Raw genomic sequence first — 23,845 nt, forward strand, 5'->3', positions numbered from 1 at the left:
TTAGAAGTGGGCAGAGTGTTTAATTGAATTGGCTAATTAAAACATAAACAAATGTAATTCCTCTAACATCAACCCAGTGTCCAGAAACTGGGTCTCCGTTGAAGGTTGTGGGTCTTCCAGCAGGATAATGACCCCAAACACACACCCAGAAGCACCCAGTAATGATTCAAGAATAAACACTGGACTGTTCTGGAGTGGCCAGCGATAACCAAGAGACCATGGGACCTTACTAAGAAGGATGGCATAACACTCACATAGCAGCAGTTGCTGCTAATCCAAGTCAGCAAGAATATCCGACACAAGTTCCTTGATAATTAAATTACAAACATTTATTGCAAACTCTTGTCTCTAACATTTGGCTTCAATAAAATCAGTTCATTACATTCAAATGACTACATCACATCACAACTGCAGCAATCTTCATCTGAATGCCTCATCTTCATGTCAATGGCCCAATTCCAAACGGACTCCTGGCCCAATCCCAAACGGACGCCTAGACCCTGGCCCAATCCCAAACGGACCCCTAGAACCTAGGGATTGATTTAAGCAGATTTGACAGGCGCAGTCATTATGGTAATAGTTCCACCTTGCCCTCTGATAGGCTAGGTGGAAGTTTCAGCATATTACCTATTCCAATCAAAATCCTCTCAGATCTCCACAAGTGCATAGGGTCTAGGAGTCCATCTGGGTTTTACTATCTGCAGTTTATTAATATTCACAGGCCTGCTCCTTCCTCACAGCACCTGGCCTGCTCCTTCCTCACAGCACCTGGCCTGCTCCTTCCTCACAGCACCTGGCCTGCTCCTTCCTCACAGCACCTGGCCTGCTCCTTCCTCACAGCACCTGGCCTGCTCCTTCTTCACAGCACCTGGCCTGCTCCTTCCTCACAGCACCTGGCCTGCTCCTTCCTCACAGCACCTGGCCTGCTCCTTCCTCACAGCACCTGGCCTGCTCCTTCTTCACAGCACCTGGCCTGCTCCTTCCTGAGGAGACTCGGCAGCTTTCTGGATGAATTGGTTCACAACATCTACGATCGTTGACACCTCTGCCATGGCTCCTTTGCCTGTAAAGTGACCCTCCAAGTTACTCAACGATGTATAAACCACAATAGAAACAGGTAAGAGGTACAAAGGTGAAAGATGTACATAGTCCAGACAGAATACAATAGTGTGTTTCATATAGCAGTGAGGAACGACTAACACAAGCTTCCATTCATCAATCTGAACATTCCACACGTTATGAACTATCAGCACACACCTTGGTCTCCACAGACCAGTTTCTTGGCGATGCAGGGGATCTCAACGTAGCCAAACTCTTTAAGGCTGTCCACCTGGCGAGAGGTGATGGGGTGATGCCACATAGCAGTGTTCATCGCTGGACAGAAGAGTAGAGGACGACTGGTATCCCAGGCCCGCACCACACACGTCTGAAAATAAGTAGAGTACATTACAGTATAGTAGAGTACAGTAGAGTACAGTAGAGTACATCACAGTATAGTAGAGCACATTACAGTATAGTAGAGTACAGTAGAGTATAGTACATTACAGTATAGTAGAGTACAGTATAGTAGAGTACATCACAGTATAGTGCAGTATAGTATAGTACATTACAGTATAGTAGAGCACATTACAGTATAGTAGAGTACAGTATAGTACAGCACAGTAGAGCATAGTACATTACAGTATAGTAGAGTACAGTATAGTACAGCACAGTATAGTACAGCACAGTATAGTAGCGTGCGTACAGTATAGTACAGCACAGTATAGTCGAGCACATTACAGTATAGTAGAGTACAGTATAGTACAGCACAGTATAGTAGAGCACATTACAGTATAGTAGAGTACAGTATAGTATAGTACATTACAGTATAGTACAGCACAGTAGAGCATAGTACATTACAGTATAGTAGAGTACAGCACAGTATAGTAGAGTACAATTGAGTATAGCAGAGGATATTACAGTATAGTGGAGTACAGTATAGTATAGTACATTACAGTATAGTAGAGTACAGCACAGTAGAGCATAGTACATTACAGTATAGTAGAGTACAGCACAGTATAGTAGAGCACAATACAGTATAGTAGAGTACAGTATAGTACAGCATAGTATAGTAGAGCACATTACAGTATAGTAGAGTACAGCACAGTATAGTATAGCACATTACAGTACAGTAGAGTATAGTAGAGTACAGTAGAGCATAGTAGAGCATGTCACAGTATAGTAGAGTATAACCGAGTATAATAGAGTACAGTATAGTAGAGTACATTACAGTATAGTTGAGTACAATAGTGTATAGTAGAGCACATTGCAGTATAATAGAGTATAGTAGAGCACGCCACAGTATAGTAGAGTACATTACAGTATGGTAGAGTACAGCAGAGTACATTACAGTATAGTAGAGTACATTACAGTATGGTAGAGTGCAATTGAGTATAGTAGAGCACATAACAGTATAGTAGAGTACAGTAGAGTACATTACAGTATAGTAGAGTACAATAGAGTATAGCGGAGTACATTACAGTATAGTAGAGTACAATATAGTAGAGTAGAGTACATTACAGTATAGTAGAGTACAATAGAGTATAGTACAGAATAGTACATTACAGTATAGTAGAGTACAATAGAGTATAGTAGAGTACATTACAGTATAGTAGAGTACAATAGAGTATAGTAGAGTATAGTACATTACAGTATAGTAGAGTACAGTAGAGTTGTTGAAATCGGCTAAACTTTGATAATTGAGATAGTAAATGAAAGAGACTGGGTGTTATGTCAGAAGTTAATGGTTCTCTGAAGGAAGCCAGACGGCTTTGGAATGTGTTTGATGTAGGAGAGGAGAGCGATGTGTTGGGAAGACAGATAGACATCTGTGGTTCAGGTGAAGGAGGGGTTGAGGTCAGGAGGTGAGGGGTGAGGTCAGTTCCCTTTAAGGGAGTAATCAGGGTTGGTATCTGGTTATAGTAGAATAGAGTATATGAGAGTAGAGTACAGTAGAATATAGTATAGTAGAGTACAGTACAATAGAGTATGAGAGTAGAGTAGAATAGTGTATGAGAGTACAGTATAGTACAGTAGAATAGAGTACAGTACAGTAGAATAAAGTATGAGAGTAGAGTATAGCACAGTAGAATAGAGTATGAAAAGAGTATAGTACAGTAGAATAGAGTATGAGAGTACAGTAGAATAGAGTACCGTACAATATAATAGAGTCTGAGAGTACAGTAGAATAGAGTATGAGAGTAGAGTAGAATAAAGTATAGTAAAATCTAGTACAGTATAATAGAGTATAGTAGAATAGAGTATGAGAGTACAGTAGAATGGAGTACAGTATAATATAGTATGAGAGTAGAGTATAGTAGAGTATAATAGAGTACAATACAGTAGAATAGAGTATGAGAAGAGTATAGTACAGTAGAATAGAGCGAAGGAGAGTAGAATAGAAGAGTATAGAACAGTAGAAAAGAGTCTAGTATAGTAGAGTACTGTAGAATAGAATACAATATAATAGTCTAGTACAGTAGAATAGAGTACATTAGAATACAGTACAGTATACTAGTCTAGTACAGTAGAATAGAATCTAGCACAGTAGAATAGAGTACAGTAGAATATAGTATATGATAGTACAGTGTCCTAATGGATTAAAACCACATAGTAGTGTTCATGGTCATAGTAGTGTTCATGGTCACAGTAGTGTTCATGATAGTGTTCATGGTTATAGTAGTGTTAATGGTCACAGTAGTGTTCATGGTAGTGTTCATGGTAGTGTTCATGGCAGTGTTCATGGTAGTATTCATGGTCATAGTAGTGTTCATGGTCACAGTAGTGTTCATGATAGTGTTCATGGTTATAGTAGTGTTAATGGTCACAGTAGTGTTCATGGTAGTGTTCATGGTAGTGTTCATGGTTATAGTAGTGTTAATGGTCACAGTAGTGTTCATGGTAGTGTTCATGGTAGTGTTCATGGTAGTGTTCATGGCAGTGTTCATGGTCATAGTAGTGTTCATGGTCATAGTAGTGTTAATGGTAGTGTTCATGGTAGTGTTAATGGTAGTGTTCATGGTCATAGTAGTGTTCATGGTAGTGTTCATGGTTATAGTAGTGTTAATGGTCACAGTAGTGTTCATGGTAGTGTTCATGGTAGTGTTCATGGTAGTGTTCATGGCAGTGTTCATGGTCATAGTAGTGTTCATGGTCATAGTAGTGTTCATGGTAGTGTTCATGGTAGTGTTCATGGCAGTGTTCATGGTCATAGTAGTGTTCATGGTCATAGTAGTGTTCATGGTAGTGTTCATGGTCATAGTAGTGTTCATGGTAGTGTTCATGGTCATAGTAGTGTTCATGGTAGTGTTCATGGTCATAGTAGTGTTCATGGCAGTCTGTCTAGTTAGTGTTCATGGTCATAGTAGTGTTCATGGTCATGGTAGTGTTCATGGTCATAGTAGCATTCATGGTCATAGTAGTGTTCATGGTCATGGTAGTGTTCATAGTAGTGTTCATGGTCATAGTAGTGTCCATGGTGATAGTAGTGTTCATGGTCATAGTAGTGTAATGGTCATAGTAGTGTTCATGGTCACAGTAGTGTTCATGGTCATAGTAGTGTTCATAGTAGTGTTCATGGTCATAGTAGTGTTCATGGTCATAGTAGTGTTCATGGTCATAGTAGTGTTCATGGTCATAGTAGTGTTCATGTTCATAGTAGTGTTCATGGACATAGTAGTGTTCATGGTCATAGTAGTGTTCATGGTCATAGTAGTGTTCATGGTCAGTGTTCATGGTAGTGTTCATGGTCATGGTAGTGTTCATGGTAGTGTTCATAGTAGTGTTCATGGTCATAGTAGTGTTCATAGTAGTGTTCATGGTCATAGTAGTGTTCATGGTCATAGTAGTGTTCATGGTCATGGTAGTGTTCATGGTCATGGTAGTGTTCATGGTCATAGTAGTGTTCATGGTCATAGTAGTGTTCATGGTCATGGTAGTGTTCATGGTCATGGTAGTGTTCATGGTCATAGTAGTGTTCATGGTCATAGCAGTGTTCATGGCAGTGTTCATGGTAGTGTTCATAGTAGTGTTCATGGTCATAGTAGTGTTCATGGTCATAGTAGTGTTCATGGTCATAGCAGTGTTCATGGCAGTGTTCATGGTAGTGTTCATAGTAGTGTTCATGGTCATAGTAGTGTCCATGGTCATAGTAGTGTTCATGGTAGTGCTCATGGTAGTGTTCATAGTAGTGTTCATGGTCATAGTAGTGTTCATAGTAGTGTTCATGGTCATAGTAGTGCTAACCATGTCCTGTTGACAGGCAGTCTGTCTAGTTAGAGGATCCTAACCATGTCCTGTTGACAGGCAGTCTGTCTAGTTAGAGGATCCTAACCATGTCCTGTTGACAGGCAGTCTGTCTAGTTAGAGGATCCTCCTAACCATGCCCTGTTGACAGGCAGTCTGTCTAGTTAGAGGATCCTAACCATGCCTTGTTGACAGGCAGTATGTCTAGCTACAGAGGATCCTAACCATGTCCTGTTGACAGGCAGTATGTCTAGTTAGAGGATCCTAACCATGTCCTGTTGACAGGCAGTATGTCTAGTTAGAGGATCCTAACCATGTCCTGTTGACAGGCAGTCTGTCTAGCTACAGATGATCCTAACCATGTCCTGTTGACAGGCAGTATGTCTAGCTACAGAGGATCCTAACCATGTCTTGTCAGTCTACCAGTACAAGATCTCACCAGTAAGTTGTCACAGATGCCGCTGGCGATCTTCCCCAGTGTGTTAGCGTCCAGAGGGGCTATAACGAGGAGGTCAGCCCAGCGTCTCAGCTCTATGTGCAGGACAGGGTCAGAACGCTGGCTCCACAGCTATGGGACAATGGGAACATTATCAAGACATTATCAGATACATTATCACCTCTAGGTCTACAGCTGAGTAGTATTCAGACCAGTTATCACATCTAGGTCTACAGCTGAGTAGTATTCAGACCAGTTATCACATCTAGGTCTACAGCTGAGTAGTATTCAGACCAGTTATCACATCTAGGTCTACAGCTGAGACAGAGGAATAGTATTCAGACCAGTTATCACATCTAGGTCTACAGCTGAGTAGTATTCAGACCAGTTATCACATCTAGGTCCACAGCTGAGTAGTATTCAGACCAGTTATCACTTCTAGGTCTACAGCTGAGTAGTATTCAGACCAGTTATCACATCTAGGTCTACAGCTGAGTAGTATTCAGACCAGTTATCACATCTAGGTCTACAGCTGAGTAGTATTCAGACCAGTTATCACATCTAGGTCTACAGCTGAGTAGTATTCAGACCAGTTATCACCTCTAGGTCTACAGCTGAGTAGTATTCAGACCAGTTATCACCTGTAGGTCTACAGCTGAGTAGTATTCAGACCAGTTATCACCTCTAGGTCTACAGCTGAGACAGAGGAATAGTATTCAGACCAGTTATCACCTCTAGGTCTACAGCTGAGTAGTATTCAGACCAGTTATCACATCTAGGTCTACAGCTGAGTAGTATTCAGACCAGTTATCACCTCTAGGTCTACAGCTGAGTAGTATTCAGACCAGTTATCACATCTAGGTCCACAGCTGAGTAGTATTCAGACCAGTTATCACATCTAGGTCCACAGCTGAGTAGTATTCAGACCAGTTATCACATCTAGGTCTACAGCTGAGAAAGATGAATAGTATTCAGACCAGTTATCACATCTAGGTCTACAGCTGAGTAGTATTCAGACCAGTTATCACATCTAGGTCCACAGCTGAGTAGTATTCAGACCAGTTATCACCTCTAGGTCTACAGCTGAGTAGTATTTAGACCAGTTATCACATCTAGGTCTACAGCTGAGTAGTATTCAGACCAGTTATCACATCTAGGTCTACAGCTGAGACAGAGGAATAGTATTCAGACCAGTTATCACATCTAGGTCTACAGCTGAGTAGTATTCAGACCAGTTATCACATCTAGGTCCACAACTGAGTAGTATTCAGACCAGTTATCACATCTAGGTCCACAACTGAGTAGTATTCAGACCAGTTATCACCTCTAGGTCCACAGCTGAGTAGTATTCAGACCAGTTATCACATCTAGGTCCACAGCTGAGTAGTATTCAGACCAGTTATCACATCTAGGTCTACAGCTGAGTAGTATTCAGACCAGTTATCACATCTAGGTCTACAGCTGAGACAGAGGAATAGTATTCAGACCAGTTATCACCTATAGGTCTACAGCTGAGTAGTATTCAGACCAGTTATCACCTCTAGGTCCATAGCTGAGTAGTATTCAGACCAGTTATCACCTCTAGGTCTACAGCTGAGTAGTATTCAGACCAGTTATCACCTCTAGGTCTACAGCTGAGTAGTATTCAGACCAGGTATCACATCTAGGTCTACAGCTGAGTAGTATTCAGACCAGGTATCACATCTAGGTCTACAGCTGAGTAGTATTCAGACCAGTTATCACATCTAGGTCCACAGCTGAGTAGTATTCAGACCAGTTATCACATCTAGGTCTACAGCTGAGTAGTATTCAGACCAGTTATCACATCTAGGTCTACAGCTGAGTAGTATTCAGACCAGTTATCACCTCTAGGTCTACAGCTGAGTAGTATTCAGACCAGTTATAGTGCCTTGCGAAAGTATTCGGCCCCCTTGAACTTTGCGACCTTTTGCCACATTTCAGGCTTCAAACATGAAGATATAAAACTGTATTTTTTTGTGAAGAGTCAACAACAAGTGGGACACAATCATGAAGTGGAACGACATTTATTGGATATTTCAAACTTTTTTAACAAATCAAAAACTGAAAAATTGGGCGTGCAAAATTATTCAGCTCCTTTACTTTCAGTGCAGCAAACTCTCTCCAGAAGTTCAGTGAGGATCTCTGAATGATCCAATGTTGACCTAAATGACTAATGATGATAAATACAATCCACCTGTGTGTAATCAAGTCTCCGTATAAATGCACCTGCACTGTGATAGTCTCAGAGGTCCGTTAAAAGCGCAGAGAGCATCATGAAGAACAAGGAACACACCAGGCAGGTCCGAGATACTGTTGTGAAGAAGTTTAAAGCCGGATTTGGATACAAAAAGATTTCCCAAGCTTTAAACATCCCAAGGAGCACTGTGCAAGTGATAATATTGAAATGGAAGGAGTATCAGACCACTGCAAATCTACCAAGACCTGGCCGTCCCTCTAAACTTTCAGCTCATACAAGGAGAAGACTGATCAGAGATGCAGCCAAGAGGCCCATGATCACTCTGTATGAACTGCAGAGATCTACAGCTGAGGTGGGAGACTCTGTCCATAGGACAACAATCAGTCGTATATTGCACAAATCTGGCCTTTATGGAAGAGTGGCAAGAAGAAAGCCATTTCTTAAAGATATCCATAAAAAGTGTTGTTTAAAGTTTGCCACAAGCCACCTGGGAGACACACCAAACATGTGGAAGAAGGTGCTCTGGTCAGATGAAACCAAAATTGAACTTTTTGGCAACAATGAAAAACGTTATGTTTGGCGTAAAAGCAACACAGCTGAACACACCATCCCCACTGTCAAACATGGTGGTGGCAGCATCATGGTTTGGGCCTGCTTTTCTTCAGCAGGGACAGGGAAGATGGTTAAAATTGATGGGAAGATGGATGGAGCCAAATACAGGACCATTCTGGAAGAAAACCTATTGGAGTCTGCAAAAGACCTGAGACTGGGACAGAGATTTGTCTTCCAACAAGACAATGATCCAAAACATAAAGCAAAATCTACAATGGAATGGTTCAAAAATAAACATATCCAGGTGTTAGAATGGCCAAGTCAAAGTCCAGACCTGAATCCAATCGAGAATCTGTGGAAAGAACTGAAAACTGCTGTTCACAAATGCTCTCCATCCAACCTCACTGAGCTCGAGCTGTTTTGCAAGGAGGAATGGGAAAAAATTTCAGTCTCTCAATGTGCAAAACTGATAGAGACATACCCCAAGCGACTTACAGCTGTAATCGCAGCAAAAGGTGGCGCTACAAAGTATTAACTTAAGGGGGCTGAATAATTTTGCACGGCCAATTTTTCAGTTTTTGATTTGTTAAAAAAAAGTTTGAAATATCCAATAAATGTCGTTCCACTTCATGATTGTGTCCCACTTGTTGTTGATTCTTCACAAAAAAATACAGTTTTATATCTTTATGTTTGAAGCCTGAAATGTGGCAAAAGGTCGCAAAGTTCAAGGGGGCCGAATACTTTCGCACGGCACTGTATCACATCAAGGTCTACAGCTGCTACAGATGGTGGGGTGGGTGGGGGGCAGAGTATAAACTGAGCAGTATTTAGCAATCATAATAAGAGTCTGATAAGCAGCAGTTGTACATAAACTGATTAAACTGAACGCCAACAGTGTGCAAAGCTTGTCATCAAGGCAAAACGGTGGGATACTTTGAAGAATCTCAAATATTAAATATATTTTCATTTGTTTAACACCCCCTTTTTTTTGGTTATTACATGATTCCATGTGTGTTATTTCATTGTTTTGATGTTTTCACTATTATTCTACAATGTAGAAAAATAGTTTAAAAAATTAAGAAAAACCCTTGAATGAGTTTTGACTGGTACTGTATCTAATATACTGGTACGCCTACTGCCCAGTTATGTGAAATGCAGTAGTGTTCCTTAATCTATAGATTAGTTCCTAATTAATTAATTTCACTTGACTGATTTCCTTATAAAAACTGTAACTCAGTAAAATCATTGAAATTGTTGCATGTTGCAATTACATTTTTGTTCAGTGTATATATATTTTTTTAAAGATACACAACACACAGCACAACACAAAGGCCATCTTTTTATGTAGTGTTGTGGTGTCTCTCTCGTTGTGATGTGTGTTTTGTTCTATATTTATATTGTATTTATTTTTAATCCAATGCCCCCGTCCCCACAGGAGACATTTTGCCTTTTGGTAGGCCGTCATTGTAAATAAGAATTTATTCTCAACTGACTTGCTTAGTTAAATAAAGGTTAAATAAAAAAATGTAAAATTAATCAAATAGGGACGTGCCTTATGTCTATGATTTATACAGACCAAGACCCCCCCCCTCCCCCTCCTGCTAAAGCACCGTCAGGGCTGGGCGATATATTGAGTTAATTTGAATGTATGTTTTCGCGCGAAATTCCAAATGCCTGTATTTTTTGGGGTCTCCTTCACTTCTATGCGCTGTGTGCACCTCCCCACTTACACCAGAGACCTGTATATAATGAAGACATGCACGTCTCTGCCTTAACAATGGGAGTCGTTGTTCCAAAGGCGGGAAGGGAGACGAGAAATTTAAAGTCAATCCGAAGTCTGCATTGGCCGTGCAGCACTTACGGTGATTTACGGTGTCATAGGGCCTCTGCAGAAGTCAGGGCATTCATACTTCTTGCACTTCGCTGAGCAGTGCAGAGCTTTTGTGAAGGAAGTTGACAAAGGGAGTGAGTTTGTGTTTATTTAGGACCTCCCGCCCCCTCACCTACCATCAACCAATCATGTCAATGCGGAGCTATATAGAGCCTTCCGCATTGTTTCAACATTTGAGAGGCGCATAGCGAGTTCAATTTGTCCCCTGCGCACATCCGGAGGCTTTGCGATTGTGTCACATCATCCATTTCCGACAACATTTTCGGATCAAGAAAAAAATTGTCTCTTAAGGTCCAAACCCAAACCCATAGCAACGCTTTTGGGCTTCTTTTGGACAGATTTTTTTTAGCGAGAGTTAAACTTCTCGCTTCGCTTCTCCCTCTTATGTTTTACACACACCAAGCCCCTGTCCCTCCTCACGCTAACAATACTGAGAAATCACATCTTCCTCTCTGACGAGCGCTTTCAAACTCGTTATTTATATTTTAGGTTTGGTCACATGGACACTGAAACACAGTGAGACATTATTTCACTCTAATAGAGTATAAATTATATTTTATTCTGAGAAATAAAGGTATGCCATGTGATTTCAGGTGGACAGGCTCACATGCTGTTCAAACAGTTGGAGACAGAAGGGTGTGTTCATAACAATTCAACTGTTTGAAATGCAGTGTATTTTACCTTTACATTTGCACAACAACTTTTATTTAAAGGAAACATAAAATAAAAATGGAAATACCATATTATTGTGAATCATAAATGTGAAAAGAATTTAGATGCTATATAGGCCATATCGCCATTCATCCAGCTATACTGATCGCAGGACAGGAAGTTAGCGGGCTAACCCATACTGTGTGGCTAATTAGCGTTGGAGGCTAACTCACACTGTGAGAATCTAACACAGAATTTAGTAGCTGTCTAACACAGCGAGTGGTCACTGAGGATTAATATAACTATGTATTCAATCTTCAGTCGAGGGGTAGCTAGCTTAGTCTGTCACCTCCCTCGAAGTCTTCACAGGTCTCCCTCGCTGTGTTCCACGTGAGTCGCGTCAGCCAGGCTATAGCTAGCTGTGGTTCTGTTTCAATACATTTGCAGATGCCAACTTAATCCCTAGACTCTGTGAGCACAATGCAGACCAACGGTTTTTAAAGTCACTAGCGTGCTCCAGGATTATTTTAGGATTAGCCTAGTGAGTCATGTAGGGTTAGGTATAGATATCCCATAAGAGATGCAGGCCTGAGTAAAGACCTACCTGCCAACCCCACCGAGTCATACCTGCAAAACCCACGAGTCCTACCTGCCAACCCCACTGAGTCCTACCTGCCAACCACACCGAGTCCTACCTGTCAACCCCACTGAGTCCTACCTGCCAATCCCACCGAGTCCTACCTGCCAACCCCACCGAGTCCTACCTGCCAAACCCACCGAGTTCTACCTGCCCAGATTCCTACCTGCCAAACCCACCGAGTCCTACCTGCCAACCACACTGAGTCCTACCTGCCAACCACACCGAGTCCTACCTGCCAACCCCAGATTCCTACCTGCCCAGATTCCTACCTGCCAAACTCAGATTCCTACCAGCCAAACCCAGATTCCTACCAGCCAAACCCAGATTCCTACCTACCAAACCCAGATTCCTACCTGCCAAACCCAGATTCCTACCTGCCAAACCCAGATTCCTACCTGCCAAACCCAGATTCCTACCTGCCAAACCCAGATTCCTACCTGCCAAACCCAGATTCCTACCTGCCAAACCCAGATTCCTACCTGCCAAACCCAGATTCCAACCTGCCAAACCAATATTCCTACCTGCCAAACCCAGATTCCTACCTGCCAAACCCAGATTCCTATTCCCCAGATTCCTACCTACCAAACCTACAGGGGTCCAATAGAGTCCAGTCAACATTTACCAAACACTTTACCTTGGTATGAGACTGGAACCATGGCTGTCTGACATCTGAAAGAGGATAAATACACATCACAGAAAGTAACATGTGCTCTTACCGGGGGTGGCAGATGTGCTCCTCTAGTTGCTCAATATGAAGAGTTGAGAAAATATTTTGGTAGCCACAACTACAGACAGATTCGTCTAAGAAGACATTTGATTTCCAAACCGCAATTAGATATGGCAATATCAGACCAGTAAATAATACTATATATATATTTCATTGTCACATAAACCGGTTACCGGATAGGTACATGTGTTGTTTTACAGGGTCAGCCATAGTAGTACGTCGCAACTGGAGCAATTTGGATTGAGTGCCTTGCTCAAGGGCACATCGACAGATATTCCACCTTGTCGGCTAAAGTATTCGAACCAGCGACCTTTTGGTTAACGCTTTAACCGCTAGCCTACCTGCCCCAATAACCCCTAGGCTACCTGCCTCAATAACCCCAAGGCAATAACCCCAAGGCTACCTGCCCCGATAACCCCTAGGCTACCTGCCCCAATAACCCCTAGGCTACCTGCCCCAATAACCCCAAGGCTACCTGCCCCAATAACCCCTAGGCTACCTGCCCCAATAACCCCTAGGCTACCTGCCCCAATAACCCCTAGGCTACCTGCCCCAATAACCCCAAGGCAATAACCCCTAGGCTACCTGCCCCAATAACCCCTAGGCTACCTGCCCCAATAACCCCTAGGCTACCTGCCCAATAACCCCTAGGCTACCTGCCCCAATAACCCCTAGGCTACCTGCCCCAATAACCCCTAGGCTACCTGCCCCAATAACCCCTAGGCTACCTGCCCCAATAATCCCTAGGCTACCTGCCCCAATAACCCCAAGGCAATAACCCCTAGGCTACCTGCCCCAATAACCCCTAGGCTACCTGCCCCAATAACCCCTAGGCTACCTGCCCAATAACCCCTAGGCTACCTGCCCCAATAACCCCTAGGCTACCTGCCCCAATAACCCCTAAGCTACCTGCCCCAATAACCCCAAGGCAATAACCCCTAGGCTACCTGCCCCAATAACCCCTAGGCTACCTGCCCCAGGCTACCTGCCCCAAAAACCCCTAGGCTACCTGCCCCAATAACCCCAAGGCAATAACCCCTAGGCTACCTGCCCCAATAACCCCTAGGCTACCTGCCCCAATAACCCCTAGGCTACCTGCGCCAGGCTACCTGCCCCAATAACCCCTAGGCTACCTGCCCAAATAACCCCTAGGCTACCTGCCCCAATAACCCCCTAAGCTACCTGCCCCAATAACCCCAAGGCAATAATCCCTAGGCTACCTGCCCCAATAACCCCTAGGCTACCTGCCCCAATAACCCAAGGCTACCTGCCCCAATAACCCCTAGGCTACCTGCCCCAATAACCCCTAGGCTACCTGCCCCAATAACCCCTAGGCTACCTGCCCCAATAACCCCTAGGCTACCTGCCCCAATAACCCCTAAGCTACCTGCCCCAATAACCCCAAGGCAATAACCCCTAGGCTACCTGCCCCAATAACCCCTAGGCTACCTGCCCCAGGCTACCTGCCCCAAAAACCCCTAGGCTACCTGCCCCAATAACCCCAAGGCAATAACCCCTAGGCTACCTGCCCCAATAACCCCAAGGCAATAACCCCTAGGCTACCTGCCCCAATGACCACTAGGCTACCTGCCGGCCAGTCAACTACAAATCAATTATAACTCTTCACGACTAAACCCTGTGTCTGAGGTTTTCACTAGATGGTATACTGTTTATGTCAGAATGGACTTTTCATAGCAGATTAGGAGAATTTACGCAGCAGGTCAGGATAATTAGGATGAGGTTAGGAAAAGGGTTAGGATTAGCTAAAAATGCAACAACAACAAAAAACTTTGGGATGTCAATTTGACCTAAACTCCATCTTATCTAGACAGGACCTCTGTTTGATAACCAACCTCCCACTCATGTGTGTCACTGTAGACTCTGACAGCCACATCAGCAGGGTTGTAGAAGTGCTTGGCGTGTTCTGTAGTGACAACACGCACATCCACCTGCAAACGGGAAGACACACACAATGAGGGTGTTATTCCAACCTTGAAACACAAACCAACCCCTAATCCCAACCACCTCTCCCCTAGGATCAACCCCTAATCCCAACCACCTCTCCCCTAGGATCAACCCCTAATCCCTATACCCTAGGATCAACTCCTAATCCCAACCACCTCTCCCCTAGGATCAACCCCTAATCCCAACCACCTCTCCCCTAGGATCAACCCCTAATCCCTATACCCTAGGATCAACTCCTAATCCCAACCACCTCTCCCCTAGGATCAACCCCTAATACCAACCACCTCTCCCCTAGGATCAACCCCTAATCCCAACCACCTCTCCCCTAGGATCAACCCATAATCCCTACCACCTCTCCCCTGGGATCAACCCCTAATCCCTACCACCTCTCCCCTGGGATCAACCCCTAATCCCTATACCCTGGGATCAACCCCTAGCCCCTACCACCTATACCCTAGGATCAACCCCTAGCCCCTATACCCTAGGATCAACCCCTAGCCCCTATACCCTAGGATCAACCCCTAGCTCCTATACCCTAGGATCAACCCCTAGCTCCTATACCCTAGGATCAATCCCATAGCCCCTATACCCTAGGATCAACCCCTAGCCCCTATACCCTAGGATCAACCCCTAGCCCCTGTCCCCTAGGATCAACCACTAGCCCCTATACCCTAGGATCCCCTAGCCGCTTCCTTTCTAAATAAGGGTGGGATCACTACTCTACAATACATTAAGTGTGTTCCCTCAGACCACTACTCTACTACCACATACAGTGCCTTGCGAAAGTATTCGGCCCCCTTGAACTTTGCGACCTTTTGCCACATTTCAGGCATCAAACATAAAGATATAAAACTGTATTTTTTTGTGAAGAATCAACAACAACTGGGACACAATCATGAAGTGGAACGACATTTATTGGATATTTAAAACTTTAACAAATCAAAAACTGAAAAATTGGGCGTGCAAAATTATTCAGCCCCCTTAAGTTAATACTTTGTAGCGCCACCTTTTGCTGCGATTACAGCTGTAAGTCGCTTGGGGTATGTCTCTATCAGTTTTGCACATCGAGAGACTGACATTTTTTCCCATTCCTCCTTGCAAAACAGCTCAAGCTCAGTGAGGTTGGATGGAGAGCATTTGTGAACAGCAGTTTTCAGTTCTTTCCACAGATTCTCGATTGGATTCAGGTCTGGACTTTGACTTGGCCATTCTAACACCTGGATATGTTTATTTTTGAACCATTCCATTGTAGATTTTGCTTTATGTTTTGGATCATTGTCTTGTTGGAAGACAAATCTCCGTCCCAGTCTCAGGTCTTTTGCAGACTCCATCAGGTTTTCTTCCAGAATGGTCCTGTATTTGGCTCCATCCATCTTCCCATCAATTTTAACCATCTTCCCTGTCCCTGCTGAAGAAAAGCAGGCCCAAACCATGATGCTGCCACCACCATGTTTGACAGTGGGGATGGTGTGTTGCTTTTACGCCAAACATAACGTTTTGCATTGTTGCCAAAAAGTTCAATTTTGGTTTCATCTGACCAGAGCACCTTCTTCCACATGTTTGGTGTGTCTCCCAGGTGGCTTGTGGCAAACTTTAAACAACACTTTTTATGGATATCTTTAAGAAATGGCTTTCTTCTTGCCACTCTTCCATAAAGGCCAGATTTGTGCAATATACGACTGATTGTTGTCCTATGGACAGAGTCTCCCACCTCAGCTGTAGATCTCTGCAGTTCATCCAGAGTGATCATGGGCCTCTTGGCTGCATCTCTGATCAGTCTTCTCCTTGTATGAGCTGAAAGTTTAGAGGGACGGCCAGGTCTTGGTAGATTTGCAGTGGTCTGATACTCCTTCCATTTCAATATTATCACTTGCACAGTGCTCCTTGGGATGTTTAAAGCTTGGGAAATCTTTTTGTATCCAAATCCGGCTTTAAACTTCTTCACAACAGTATCTCGGACCTGCCTGGTGTGTTCCTTGTTCTTCATGATGATCTCTGCGCTTTTAACGGACCTCTGAGACTATCACAGTGCAGGTGCATTTATACGGAGACTTGATTACACACAGGTGGATTGTATTTATCATCATTAGTCATTTAGGTCAACATTGGATCATTCAGAGATCCTCACTGAACTTCTGGAGAGAGTTTGCTGCACTGAAAGTAAAGGGGCTGAATAATTTTGCACGCCCAATTTTTCAGTTTTTGATTTGTTAAAAAAGTTTTAAATATCCAATAAATGTCATTCCACTTCATGATTGTGTCCCACTTGTTGTTGATTCTTCACAAAAAAATACAGTTTTATATCTTTATGTTTGAAGCCTGAAATGTGGCAAAAGGTCGCAAAGTTCAAGGGGGCCGAATACTTTCGCAAGGCACTGTACTGTATCTACAATACATTAAGTGTGTTCCCTCAGACCACTACTCTACAATACATTAAGTGTGTTCCCTCAGACCACTACTCTACAATACATTAAGTGTGTTCCCTCAGACCACTACTCTACAATACATTAAGTGTGTTCCCTCAGACCACTACTCTACAATACATTAAGTGTGTTCCCTCAGACCACTACTCTACAATACATTAAGTGTGTTCCCTCAGACCACTACTCTACAATACATTAAGTGTGTTCCCTCAGACCACTACTCTACAATACATTAAGTGTGTTCCCTCAGACCACTACTCTACAATACATTAAGTGTGTTCCCTCAGACCACTACACTACTACCACATATCTACAATACATTCAGTGTGTTCCCTCAGACCACTACTCTACAATACATTAAGTGTGTTCCCTCAGACCACTACTCTACAATACATTAAGTGTGTTCCCTCAGACCACTACTCTACTACCACTACTCTACTACCACTACTCTACTACCACATATCTACAATACATTCAGTGTGTTCCCTCAGACCACTACTCTACTACCACATATCTACAATACATTCAGTGTGTTCCCTCAGACCACTACTCTACAATACATTAAGTGTTACCTCAGACCACTACTCTACAATACATTACGTGTGTTCCCTCAGGCCACTACTCTACTACCACATATCTACAATACATTAAGTGTGTTCCCTCAGACCACTACTCTACAATACATTAAGTGTGTTCCCTCAGGCCACTACTCTACAATACATTAAGTGTGTTCCCTCAGACCACTACTCTACAATACATTAAGTGTGATCCCTCAGACCACTACTCTACAATACATTCAGTGTGTTCCCACAGACCACTACTCTACTACCACATATCTACAACACATTAAGTGTGTTCCCACAGACCACTACTCTACTACCACATATCTACAATACATTAAGTGTGTTCCCTCAGACCACTACTCTACAATACATTAAGTGTGATCCCTCAGACCACTACTCTACAATACATTCAGTGTGTTCCCACAGACCACTACTCTACTACCACATATCTACAACACATTAAGTGTGTTCCCACAGACCACTACTCTACTACCACATATCTACAATACATTAAGTGTGTTCCCACAGACCACTACTCTACAATACATTAAGTGTGTTACCTCAGACCACTACTCTACTACCACATATCTACAATACATTAAGTGTGTTCCCTCAGACCACTACTCTACTACCACATATCTACAATACATTAAGTGTGTTCCCTCAGACCACTACTCTACTACCACATATCTACAATACTTTAAGTGTGATCCCTCAGACCACTACTCTACAACACATTAAGTGTGTTACCTCAGACCACTACTCTACAACACATTAAGTGTGTTACCTCAGACCACTACTCTACAACACATTAAGTGTGTTACCTCAGACCACTACTCTACAACACATTAAGTGTGTTACCTCAGACCACTACTCTACAACACATTAAGTGTGTTACCTCAGACCACTACTCTACAACACATTAAGTGTGTTCCCTCAGACCACTACTCTACTACCACATATCTACAATACATTAAGTGTGTTCCCTCAGACCACTACCACCTGTGTGTGTGTGTGCATGTGTCTGTACCTGTGTGTGTCTCTTCACAGTCCCAGCTGTTCCATAAGGTGTATTTCTATCTGTTTTTAAATCTGATTCTACTGTTGCATCAGTTACCTGATGTGGAATAGAGTTCCATGTAGTCATGGCTCTATGTAGTACTGTGGAATAGAGTTCCATGTAGTCATGTCTCTATGTAGTACTGTGGAATATAGTTCCATGTAGTCATGTCTCTATGTAGTACTGTGGAATAGAGTTCCATGTAGTCATGTCTCTATGTAGTACTGTGGAATAGAGTTCCATGTAGTCCTGGCTCTATGTAGTACTGTGGAATAGAGTTCCATGTAGTCATGGCTCTATGTAGTACTGTGGAATATAGTTCCATGTAGTCATGTCTCTATGTAGTACTGTGGAATAGAGTTCCATGTAGTCCTGGCTCTATGTAGTACTGTGGAATAGAGTTCCATGTAGTCATGGCTCTATGTAGTGATGTGGAATAGAGTTCCATGTAGTCATGGCTCTATGTAGTACTGTGGAATAGAGTTCCATGTAGTCATGGCTCTATGTAGTACTGTGGAATAGAGTTCCATGTAGTCATGGCTCTATGTAGTACTGTGGAATAGAGTTCCATGTAGTCATGGCTCTATGTAGTACTGTGGAATAGAGTTCCATGTAGTCATGGCTCTATGTAGTACTGTGGAATAGAGTTCCATGTAGTCATGGCTCTATGTAGTACTGTGGAATAGAGTTCCATGTAGTCATGGCTCTATGTAGTACTGTGGAATAGAGTTCCATGTAGTCATGGCTCTATGTAGTACTGTGGAATAGAGTTCCATGTAGTCATGGCTCTATGTAGTACTGTGGAATAGAGTTCCATGTAGTCCTGGCTCTATGTAGTACTGTGGAATAGAGTTCCATGTAGTCATGGCTCTATGTAGTACTGTGGAATAGAGTTCCATGTAGTCATGGCTCTATGTTGTACTGTGGAATAGAGTTCCATGTAGTCATGGCTCTATGTAGTACTGTGGAATAGAGTTCCATGTAGTCATGGCTCTATGTAGTACTGTGGAATAAAGTTCCATGTAGTCATGGCTCTATGTAGTACTGTGGAATAGAGTTCCATGTAGTCATGACTCTATGTAGTACTGTGGAATAGAGTTCCATGTAGTCATGGCTCTATGTAGTACTGTGGAATAGAGTTCCATGTAGTCATGGCTCTATGTAGTACTGTGGAATAGAGTTCCATGTAGTCATGACTCTATGTAGTACTGTGGAATAGAGTTCCATGTAGTCATGACTCTATTTAGTACTGTGGAATAGAGTTCCATGTAGTCGTGGCTCTATGTAGTACTGTGGAATAGAGTTCCATGTAGTCATGACTCTATGTAGTACTGTGGAATAGAGTTCCATGTTGTCATGGCTCTGTGTAGTACTGTGGAATAGAGTTCCATGTAGTCATGGCTCTATGTAGTACTGTGGAATAGAGTTCCATGTAGTCATGGCTCTGTGTAGTACTGTGGAATAGAGTTCCATGTAGTCATGGCTCTATGTAGTACTGTGGAATAGAGTTCCATGTAGTCATGGCTCTATTGTAGTACTGTGGAATAGAGTTCCATGTAGTCATGGCTCTATGTAGTACTGTGGAATAGAGTTCCATGTAGTCATGGCTCTATGTAGTACTGTGGAATAGAGTTCCATGTAGTCATGGCTCTATGTAGTACTGTGGAATAGAGTTCCATGTAGTCATGGCTCTATGTAGTACTGTGGAATAGAGTTCCATGTAGTCATGGCTCTATGTAGTACTGTGGAATAGAGTTCCATGTAGTCATGGCTCTATGTAGTACTGTGGAATAGAGTTCCATGTAGTCATGGCTCTATGTAGTACTGTGGAATAGAGTTCCATGTAGTCATGGCTCTATGTAGTACTGTGGAATAGAGTTCCATGTAGTCATGGCTCTATGTAGTACTGTGGAATAGAGTTCCATGTAGTCCTGGCTCTATGTAGTACTGTGGAATAGAGTTCCATGTGGTCATGGCTCTATGTAGTACTGTGGAATAGAGTTCCATGTAGTCATGGTTCTATGTAGTACTGTGGAATAGAGTTCCATGTAGTCATGTCTCTATGTAGTACTGTGGAATAGAGTTCCATGTAGTCATGTTTCTATGTAGTAATGTGGAATAGAGTTCCATGTAGTCATGGCTCTATGTAGTACTGTGGAATAGAGTTCCATGTAGTCATGTTTCTATGTAGTACTGTGCACCTCCCATAGTCTGTTCTGCACTTGGGGACTGTGAAGATAACTCTGGTGACATGTCTTGTGGGGTATGCATGGGTGTCTGAGCTGTGTGCCAGTGGTTTAAACAGACAGCTCAGTGCATTCAACATGTCAATATCTCTCATCAATAAAAGTAGTGATGAAGTCAATCTCTCCTCCACTTTCAGCCAGGAGAGATTGACATGCATATTATTAATATTAGCTCTCTGTGTACATCTAAGGGCCAGCCGTGCTGCCCTGTTCTGAACCAATTGTAATTTTTCTAAGTCCCTCTTTGTGTCACCTGACCACATGACTGAACAGTAGTCCAGGTGCAACAAATCTAGGGCCTGTAGGACCTGCCTTGTTGATAGTGTTGTTAAGAAGGTAGAAACTAGGGCCTGTAGGACCTGCCTTGTTGATAGTGTTGTTAAGAAGGTAGAAACTAGGGCCTGTAGGACCTGCCTTGTTGATAGTGTTGTTAAGGTAGAAACTAGGGCCTGTAGGACCTGCCTTGTTGATAGTGTTGTTAAGAAGGTAGAAACTAGGACCTGTAGGACCTGCCATGTTGATAGTGTTGTTAAGAAGGTAGAAACTAGGGCCTGTAGGACCTGCCTTGTTGATAGTGTTGTTAAGAAGGTAGAAACTAGGGCCTGTAGGACCTGCCTTGTTGATAGTGTTGTTAAGAAGGTAGAAACTAGGGCCTGTAGGACCTGCCTTGTTGATAGTGTTGTTAAGAAGGTAGAAACTAGGGCCTGTAGGACCTGTCTTGTTGATAGTGTTGTTAAGAAGGTAGAAACGAGGGCCTGTAGGAGCTGCCTTGTTGATAGTGTTGTTAAGGAGGTAGAAACTAGGACCTGTAGGACCTGCCTTGTTGATAGTGTTGTTAAGAAGGTAGAAACTAGGACCTGTAGGACCTGCCTTGTTGATAGTGTTGTTAAGAAGGTAGAAACTAGGACCTGTAGGACCTGCCTTGTTGATAGTGTTGTTAAGAAGGTAGAAACTAGGGCCTGTAGGACATGCCTTGTTGATAGTGCTGTTAAGAAGGTAGAAACTAGGGCCTGTAGGACCTGCCTTGTTGATAGTGTTGTTAAGAAGGTAGAAACTAGGGCCTGTAGGACCTGTCTTGTTGATAGTGTTGTTAAGAAGGTAGAAACTAGGGCCTGTAGGACCTGCCTTGTTGATAGTGTTGTTAAGAAGGTAGAAACTAGGGCCTGTAGGACCTGTCTTGTTGATAGTGTTGTTAAGAAGGTAGAAACTAGGGCCTGTAGGACCTGCCTTGTTGATAGTGTTGTTAAGAAGGTAGAAACTAGGGCCTGTAGGACCTGCCTTGTTGATAGTGTTGTTAGGAAGGTAGAAACTAGGACCTGTAGGACCTGCCTTGTTGATAGTGTTGTTAAGCAGGCAGAGTAGCGCTTTATTATGGACAGACTTCTCCCATCTTAGCTACTGTTGTATCAATATGTTTTGACCATGACAGTTTACAATCCAGGTTTACTCCAAGCAGTTTAGTCATCCCAACTTGCTCAATTTCCAAATTATTCATTACACAATTTAGTTGAGGTTTAGGATTTAGTGTTTGATTTGTCCCAAATACAATGGTTTTAGTTTTGACTTATTCCTTGGTAGGTATCTCTTTAACAACATTATAGCAGAGGGTGTAAAGCCATAGCACAAACGTTTTTCCAGCAGCAGACTGTGATCAATAATGTCAAAAGCTGCACTGAAGTCCCCACAATCTTTTATCATCAATTTCTCTCAGCCAATCATCAGTCATTTGTGTAAGTGCTGTGCTTGTTGAGTGTTCTTACCTACCTATCAGCATGCTGACATTTTGTTGTCAATTTGTTTACTGTGAAATAGCATTGTATCTGGTCAAACACAATTTTTTTAAAAAGTTTACTAAGGGTTGGTAACAGGCTGATTGGTCGGCTATTTGAGCCAGTAAAGGGGGGTTTACTATTCTCAGGTAGGGGAATACATTTTTTATATTGTCTTATACAGTGGCACTCCCCAAAATAGAACCATCACATGAAAGCATGAACAAATAGATTAATTATGAATTATATTGCAGTGTTACAGTCCAGATATGAGGATATAAATTTTTTTGGTGGCTGATGTCCAACCTTATCTGTGATTTACCTCTGTTTGTGCCTCTTCAAATGTCCATAATTTGACATTCTGATATTCTTCAAGGTAAACTGAAGTTGATAAGTTTATTGGGCCGGTAAGGGGTTTGATCATTTAGCTCGGCCTCGATATGACCTGCTATTAGAGGTGTTGATTATCTAGGCCTATCTACATAACAGATTTTCGGGGATAGAGCTAATTCAACCTAGCTTCCTTTTGTGCTGAAAACCGGATGTGGTAGCATTAACCTGTTACGTTAATGCTGAGATGACCTGATATTACAAGTCTAACGTCGTGACTGCGCCTCTAGGATATGTAAATAATTATTTGCGTATGGAATTTCCCCGTCAGTTTCCATTAAATGGCATAATAACCCCTCTTGACAATACAGCGATAGATTTGGTTTGATACAAGGTGCACATCGTCCTCGAGCGGTATAATCATGCATGTGCAGGTCACAGAGAGCAACGGTTGACCGATACCTGTTTGAGTAACGCTGACTCATGAATCCAAATATATTATATAAAAATATGCAATATTATTTATTATATATATAAAAAATATTGCATTTGTTTTATTATATATATATATATATATATATATATATATATATATGAAATAGTATTGCATTTTTTTCTTCTTTCTCTAATAAATAAATACAAATATATTATATATATATACATATATAATAATTCATAGTTAATTTAAAAAATAAATAAATAAAACTAAAAATGAATCCAAATATTGCTAGCAGGAAATACATCCCAGTTAGATACCTATCTACTTACCCCGGGTAACTCTAGAAGTTGGGAGACCAACAGAGGCACTTTGAGCGCTGCCACACTACCCGTGACCCCAACCAGCACACGAAATTTACCACACGAGTCTAACAAATCAAATTTCGGAGACGTTACGGGTGATTCCGCCTGCATGTTAGCTGGAAAACGATCACTACAAAAAAACAACTTCAACACGTTATTAGGAGCATGCTGATTGCCAAGAATACGCAAAATATCGCCAACTTTTAGCCTCTATAAACTTCGCACGATGCAGCTTCCGTAAACATTGATACCACGTGACCAACAGTGACTGGTGAACGAGCACGTATCGC

The 23,845-nt window shown here is 42.5% G+C and overlaps 1 protein-coding gene across 5 annotated transcripts; it reads right to left on the reverse strand.

Annotated features, from left to right (window-relative positions):
• ppcdc (phosphopantothenoylcysteine decarboxylase) lies at positions 1-23,842 on the reverse strand. 5 transcript variants are annotated; one of them, XM_036968550.1, is made up of 6 exons: positions 23,523-23,842; positions 14,252-14,347; positions 5,723-5,851; positions 1,258-1,426; positions 944-1,063; positions 1-743 (listed from the first exon to the last, which is right to left on the reverse strand). In XM_036968550.1, exons 1-5 carry the CDS (start codon positions 23,664-23,666, stop codon positions 960-962), a joined length of 642 nt encoding a protein of 213 aa, XP_036824445.1. In that variant the 5' UTR covers positions 23,667-23,842; the 3' UTR covers positions 1-743; positions 944-959. The 5 variants fall into 5 exon arrangements, with proteins under 5 accessions (XP_036824445.1, XP_036824443.1, XP_036824444.1 ...); XM_036968548.1 differs by having other exon boundaries at positions 14,234-14,347; positions 23,523-23,839; XM_036968549.1 differs by having other exon boundaries at positions 1-1,063.
• Positions 23,843-23,845: the final 3 nt, after the last annotated feature.

Source organism: Oncorhynchus mykiss, chromosome 30, assembly GCF_013265735.2.
Source record: "Oncorhynchus mykiss isolate Arlee chromosome 30, USDA_OmykA_1.1, whole genome shotgun sequence".
Classification (NCBI taxonomy): Eukaryota; Metazoa; Chordata; class Actinopteri; order Salmoniformes; family Salmonidae; genus Oncorhynchus; species Oncorhynchus mykiss.

Bases quoted from the DNA above. Each gene is read 5' to 3' on its own strand.
- ppcdc (XM_036968548.1), bottom strand. From the start codon at position 23,666: ATGCAGGCGGAATCACCCGTAACGTCTCCGAAATTTGATTTGTTAGAC. The intron at 14,348-23,522 runs GTAAGTAGATAG...TCCCGTTTGCAG, and splicing joins AACTTCTAGAGTTACCCGGG to GTGGATGTGCGTGTTGTCAC. The intron at 5,852-14,233 runs GTCCTGTCTAGA...ATTGTCCCATAG, and splicing joins AGGTTGGTTATCAAACAGAG to CTGTGGAGCCAGCGTTCTGA.